The sequence below is a fragment of the Durio zibethinus genome, chromosome 8 (genome assembly GCF_047325235.1).
Source record: "Durio zibethinus cultivar Kanyao isolate XHJ-2024 chromosome 8, ASM4732523v1, whole genome shotgun sequence".
In the NCBI taxonomy this organism is placed as follows: Eukaryota; Viridiplantae; Streptophyta; class Magnoliopsida; order Malvales; family Malvaceae; genus Durio; species Durio zibethinus.
In genome coordinates, this window is record NC_143169.1 from 5,646,421 (window position 1) to 5,653,721 (window position 7,301).

At 29.3% G+C, this 7,301-nt stretch overlaps 1 protein-coding gene across 1 annotated transcript; it reads left to right on the top strand.

Annotated features, from left to right (window-relative positions):
* The first annotated feature begins 1,307 nt into the window (after positions 1-1,307).
* LOC111278553 (auxin-induced protein AUX22-like) lies at positions 1,308-4,909 on the top strand. Its single transcript, XM_022865155.2, has 3 exons — positions 1,308-1,825; positions 2,653-2,746; positions 4,575-4,909. The coding sequence occupies exons 1-3, from the start codon at positions 1,465-1,467 to the stop codon at positions 4,660-4,662; spliced, it is 543 nt and encodes a 180-aa protein (XP_022720890.1). The 5' UTR covers positions 1,308-1,464; the 3' UTR covers positions 4,663-4,909.
* The last annotated feature ends 2,392 nt before the right edge of the window (positions 4,910-7,301 follow it).

The following is a 7,301-nucleotide window of genomic DNA, read 5'->3' on the forward strand; positions in this document are numbered from 1 at the left end:
TAATCTTCTTCCTATGATCTTATCGTACATGCAAAACCGTATGATGGAAGAGTAATTGTTCTTTCTCATATACGACTTAAAAAATATGCTAATTTCCAATAGAAATTAAAGAAGGGTACTTTTCCCACTGAAATGAAATTGCCACATCAAAAATTCTTGAAGATGAAAAATGGAACAAGCACTTTCCAGCTCCAGTACCATCGCTGGCGTATAACAGGTAATTACCTTGGACAGCACGCGGTAATGGCCATGGGGACCCAGAGTTTGTAAATTGGAGTTGACTCTGCTGGAAGCTCCCTTACAAGAAACTACAGTCAGGTCCTACTTGCTGGATCATTTCTTCTGTTTTTGTCAGCTATGTGATGATGGTGATGAATGCACATCGTTTTCTTATGCATGACATTCTATCCTTCAGACATGATCGTACATAAGCTAGCTCAAGTGCATGTGTTGCCACATATCAAATGTCAATAATGACAGTATACTTGCTATAATTCTTCATGACCATGCATGCATGCACCATCAATAGTTGAACTGTTGTGTCTGCAAACACAATGATCATGGTCTAAGTATCTGAATATCTGACTAATCATTTATGCACCCCAAGCATCAAAGACATGCAATTATACATGTTTTCCTATCATGCATAATATAAAAGAGAAAATCTTGATGATAACACATGGTATTTTTGCTGTTAGTACTTGGTACTTAGAATCTGCTGTATAATCCTATATTTGAGACCATCATAGGATCCATTAAAGATTTAGTGCTAATGAACTATAAAAATTCTTTGTAAGTTTTATAAGCAGAAAATGAAAATGAATTAGCATGTGGTCTTCGATTCATAATTAAAAACGAGGAAAACTATCTTCTGCATTAATAATATAGAAATTTTAAATTCCACAAAATATCGCTATAGAATTGTATGGTAGTAGTATACCAATGGCATTTCTAAACAAAGCATTCTGGGTATGAATGGTGCGCAACCTTACATGGCTAATAAAATGCATGTTGCGAAAACATAGTTGCCCCTATATCATAGGGGCTGCTTTCGGGCGGTCTTTCTTTCCATAGTTTATTGCAAAAGACCCTTTAAATAGGACAGATATCACGTGGACCTGTTCCAAATTCACCAAATCAAACGGTCAGGATCAAAATTAAATTCCACCAAATCACATAACAGCCCTAGGATCATGTCCCATGTCCAACTTATGGTGCAAGCCTTTGATTCTGTAGTGAGGGGGAACAAAGTCCCCACTTTTGCCTCTCATGTGACCTACCACTAAGTCTAAGTTGACCTGTAATTGCTCCCACTATGTTCTTTCTTCTCCTTGCCTTGTATAAAAACTACCTTTCCAATTTTTCTACCTATATATCTTCATAATTAGCATAAAAACACACAATAAAAGCCCAAAGGGAAAACAAGAGAACTGAAAATTGTAAGCAATCATCAGAGAAATTAAAATGGCCAAGGTCGAAGGTCTAGGACTCGAAATCACGGAGCTTAGGTTGGGTCTTCCTGGTGATTCCGGTCATCATGGAATTGACAAAAATGAAAAGAAAAGAATTTTCTCAGAAATTTCCGAGGAGGAGGGAAATGGCAAGATCAGAGATGGCCAGAAAATGCAAGGCAAGAGTCAAGTTGTGGGGTGGCCTCCGGTGTGTTCGTATCGAAAAAAGAATAGCTTCAGCGACGAAGATGGGTCTAAAACATCAAAAATGTACGTGAAAGTTAGCATGGATGGAGCTCCTTTTCTTCGCAAAATTGATTTAGGCATGCACAGAGGTTACTCTGATCTTGCTACGGCATTGGAGAAGCTGTTTGGTGAGTGCTTATAGCTCCAATATATATATTTTTCCTTCATCTTTTAATTATTTTCACCATGCAAAAATAACTATAGTATTTAGAAGTATTACTGTCAAGAATGATATTTTTCTCATTGATTAAACAAAAATGCTTCTAAGTAAGCTTAAAATCCAGACCTCAGGGTAATCAAAGTACTAGATTTTTTTTTTTTTCTGTATCCAGCTGTAAAAAGCTGGTTTTCTTCTTAATTATCCATTTTTGTGCTTTCCACAAAAAAAAAAAATTTCAGTATTTAAGATTGTAAGAATTTGAATTCTATATACTTTTCAAAATCAATTAATTCCCCAATTTTTATAAGGTAATATCAATGGATGAATGAATACGCATGCTATATTAATAGAATGAGAAAACAGGGTTTAATTACTTGTATAATTCAGTCAATTAATCAAAACATTCAACAAGTAGGTAAATAATAATATATAAAGGTCAATTAATAGAAGAAACTAGAGAGAGAGAGATTAGTAAATTCATCCTTTCTCAAATTTTCCAGCCTCGTGTTGGAATTTAGGATTTTTTAGTAGGAGGTTTGTCATGTGGATGTATACTTTCCTCCATAGCTTAATTTATCCCCCATGCATCTCTGTTCTTGGTTATAAACACAAATTTTAATTGCACGAAGATGAAGATAAAAGAACTATAAGCCTCATCTTATCAAACTCATAATCAAAGAAAACTATCCAAAGAAAGAAATCAATCAATTAATTAATTGAATGCTTGTACAAGAAATAAACGGAAAAAAAATAAACAAAAAATTAATTATTTTGGTGTATTATTATTGTTGACAGGAGAGGCGTTGAGGGATGCAGACAGCTGTGAATTTGTTCCCATATATGAAGACAAAGATGGAGACTGGATGTTAGCAGGAGATGTTCCCTGGGAGTAAGTCTATTTCTCCAACTACCAATTTCACAATTAAATAACTATTATTCCATAGATTAATCACGAATTTAATGTTAAAAATAACTTGCTAATTCATTTGAAATTTGATGGATTAACTTTTTAGTTCAAACCTTGATTTTATTTGGAAGCGTAGTGGGAGTCTTCTCACCTTGTCGAAAAATATGTTTATGGCTGGACGAGTATAATGAAAATATTTTTATTACATCGAATGATACGTTTTATGACTAAAGTTGTAGTGCTCCCACCACATTCCGAAATGAAGCTTTTATCAAATGGTGAAATATTTTAGATCCTTGCTAGTCAACTATATCACATCCTTGTTTCCTATAGTTTAGACATCAATAGTTAGACTGGGCAAAGAAATTCTAATTACCATGACATTTCATTATTTGAAAATGTTTCATTGGTCAAATTTTGTTGGGGAAAATATTTATGGAAGTAATCTTTCTCACAAAGTACTGATTATTTAAAGGATAAATCATGATTACCTGCCGTGTTTACCGGATACGTAATTGCACGTCGATTTGTTAGAAGATAATAATAATTGGAATTTTCTTTTTAAATTATAAATTCCCTCTCTGTTTTGTAAAATTCTTGGGGAGATGCTTTTATGTTCTGTTTTCAGAAGTATACTTTGATATATGTATGTTTGCTAGACATAATAAGCCATTTGAACTGAACAGAAAGTGATAAATGAAAGTTTTTATCTAAAAAATCAAAACTAAGAATTTGTTTGCTTTGAGAAATTTTTTTTTATTTTTTATTTCTATTTTCTAAAGAATAATTTTTCTTTTCTAAAAAATATATTTAATAAATGAGAATAAAATTACTTTTTAAAAATATAAAATATTCAATAATATTATTAATGACATCTAATTATAAATATAATATATATTTATTAATTAATGACATTAAAAAATATTCAAATATGATAACTTGTAAAATATAAGGAAAAAAGTAATATAAATCACTTATTTTTCACAATTGAAAATATTTTTTTTGTTTTCATATCTCAACTTATTTTTATTTTTGATTTCTTAAAATTTATTTGTATTTTTAATTATCAAACACGTTTTCACTTATATCTTTTGATTTTTAAGAAAATAAAAATAAAAAATACTCTATTTCCTAAAACTCAACATTATTTAATATTTCTTTTCATTATTGACAAATGGTCATGAAAATTCGCATAATTGACAAGCTTGCTTCATATAAAATTTGTGTAATTATAATACTAAAAACTAGATTCAAAGAACCTTAAATTTTTTTATACAAATTAAACGATATAAGGGATGAGAAAACCGATGCTTAGGTTCGAACCCTATACAAAATGAAACGATCAAATCTGGCTGTCAAACAAATGTTGAGAAATCATGTTCCACACCATGAAATTGACAACCAAATGCTAGCTAGCTGCTTCTAGTTAGTAAATAAATAACACTTTAAAAACAAAATTTTTATTCCATATAGAAAAAACAGAGTGGCAAATTTGTCTTTTTATGACTTTTGCACCGTGCTTGGATTCCATGAATTGGACCAATATTGCCGACATTAGCTTATAAATCCGTATAATGATGTCGGTTTGACTACGATATTGCCCTCCATTAGCAAACCTGAGTCAAGCCTAGAAATATTTATTAGTGACAGATGACTGTTGGCCACAACAAATTCCTAAAATCTAAAGCTAATAGCAGATTAATATAAACCGATGAAATTTTTTCTTTTTCAAATATAGGGAAAATGAATTCATTAAAAAAATTAATAAAAATTATGATGCCAAAGCTAATAATTAATTGATAATTTGCAGGATGTTTATTGAATCATGCAAAAGGCTGAGGATCATGAAAAGAGCAGATGTTAAGGGTTTTGAAGTGCTGAGATCAAGGAAATTCTAAATGGAACTTAAAAAAAAAAAAAAAAGTGACTGGAAAAGCCAGTTGAAGAATTACGTGACTATAGTTTCTATGATTGATAGTATACTTTGTTAAAGGTTAATGATGGTTATAAGTTACTTGATTAAGAAGACGATTCTTGTTTTCAATACTACTTTTCTGGATTATTGATGTTAAGACTTAATTTGTTATATTGTAATTGGGATATAGGACCCATCATAGGTAAGAAACATAATTTGCTTTCGCATTATGAATTTGAGGTTGTTATATGCTGTTTGGTGCTTGATATGACTTTTTAATATATAAATATATATATATATATATAATTAAGGCTTAATTGTTTTTATTTTCCTCTAAATCAATGAATATGATTCTAGATTTGTAATTCCCTCCTATGCAGCAATTATATATAATAATTAGTACTCTAGTTACATTTTTTTTAGAAAAATTTATGGTAAAGAAGGAAGTTTTGTAGGTAAAATTCATTAAATTTTATTCTTAAAATATTGATAATTCGTGTTTTTGTATCATATTTTATATGAAAATTATATGTTACAATTTATATTAATACGAAATATATTTTTATTTTTATTACATTTATATATAATTTTTATTAAAATTTTAATCCATGTTAATTATCGTTTTTTATTTTAAATAATAAAATTATAACAAAAAGTTTTCCCCCATTTTCCTATAAAAAAATCGTGGAAAAAATCGAGACCTTCTCCTTTTGCTCAAACGAAAAGACGAAAGCCATCCACTCACCTTTAGACCGTTTCATTGCTTCGACTGGCAGGCATCCAATTCAAACAGAGGGGTTAGTTTGTGGAAGTGGTCATGGCTGGGTGAGGCCACAATGGAGAATCAGGAGGCTTCATAGGGGTGAGAAATAGGTTTGTGATAAGGGAATGTTAAGTGTAATTCTCACACCAATGATATTGGTATTCTTTCTTTTTTTTTCAAGAAATAAATTTATTTTAAATTGATTTGTAACAAGAAAAAACTTTTAAGAACTTGTTGAAAGCTCACTCACTTTTTTTTAGAAGGGTATTCTAGCAAGGTTTTGACCTTCTACATATGTATCAAAAAAATATTAACAAAATCATTCGTGATTATAATTATAATAATTACTTTTCTAATAAAAAAATTATGATTATTATTTGTGATGAGAGTGATTAATCTATAATAGTAATAGTTGTATTTATATTTATGGATATAATTGATTGCTTTAAACAAAGAAACTTCTATGTTTAGGATTTAGGATTGAAAACATAAATTTTGTTTTGTTGATCTACATATATAAAACTATATTTTCTTCCATATTTTCCTAGTCATCCAAACAAGATGAGAAAATCGCATGGGACATAATCTAATCTGCAATATTATCTCTTATCTAGATATTCTAAATTCAACTAATAAACCTAACATTTTTTACTTCATTTCTGACATATTGCAGTTGGGATAGTTTTTTATTCGGTCAAAATTTAAATGGCCAAAAATATCCATAGTTTTATGTATAAAAAGCTTTTCGTAATTGAAAAAAAAAAGGGGGGGGAATTATAGGAGAAACTGACAGGAAGTTGGAGAGAGCATAGTAAATTAGTGAAACAAAAAAGAAAGTTGAAAAAATTTCTCTTTCTAGAAGGTTGGTTTGTTTTTAAACCAAAATTAAATATGGGGTTACCTTTATAGAGTTGAAAAGAAGGTCAAGGAACAACGAGATTCGCATTTCCTCTTTGATGATTCAGAACAATTCCGGCAGTGGGAAATACTAATATGTCTGCTCAAAGGAAGAAATTGATGCAAAACATCCAGGCCAAGAACTTTGATCTTCTTTTCTTTCTTTCTTCCTTTAATTCATTCATGTAATTTCTACTAAGTTGCACTACTATCAATCCAGTTTACTCAGTTCTGGCTAATATATCTAAGGCCTCATATAGCATTGTTCTTGCGATTAGAAAAAATTAAATTTAAAAAAAAAAAAGCATTTAAAAAATATTGCAAAAAATTGCTATGAAAATTATGATTTCAGATTTTTGAATGTTTGGCACTAAATTTGTTATGAAAAATTAAAATATCTAAAGAGGATAAAAAATAAATAATGGAGTAGGTATTTGATCATTTTATCTCTAAATCATAAATTTCAAACTTGGCAATTGCACATCCAATTAGCTTCTGCGATGGACTCATTTTTAACAGTCAAAATATGTTTTTAACTCAAATAATAGTTTGTTTAACATTATTTTTGTATTCAAAAGCTATGAAGTTAAGATGATAACATATGTTTTTTAGTGTATATTTAAAAAATTAAAAAAAATTAATTTAAAAAAAAATAAGATATGTATCACCATCTTAACCTAACTTTAAAGCTAAAAAACTTCATTATTAGTGTATCAAATAATTATATTTATGGGAGGGATTAACTAACACAAAAAAGTTTTATATTTTTTATAACTATTGATTTTAATAGATCCAAAGGATAAAACTAAATATTTTTGTTCATTTTCACTTGGCTCTCTCATCATTTGGATCTATTCAAATCAATAGTTAAAAAAAAGTATAAAACTTTTTAATTTTACGTTAATATAAGTTGATCCCTTTTTTATATATATATAAACCATCAGCATCTTATTTCATTTGTC

Excerpts from the sequence above, each read along its gene's own strand:
- LOC111278553 (XM_022865155.2), top strand. The coding sequence starts at position 1,465 with ATGGCCAAGGTCGAAGGTCTAGGACTCGAAATCACGGAGCTTAGGTTG. Across the intron at positions 1,826-2,652 it reads GGCATTGGAGAAGCTGTTTG|GAGAGGCGTTGAGGGATGCA; the intron begins GTGAGTGCTTAT and ends TATTGTTGACAG. Across the intron at positions 2,747-4,574 it reads GCAGGAGATGTTCCCTGGGA|GATGTTTATTGAATCATGCA; the intron begins GTAAGTCTATTT and ends GATAATTTGCAG.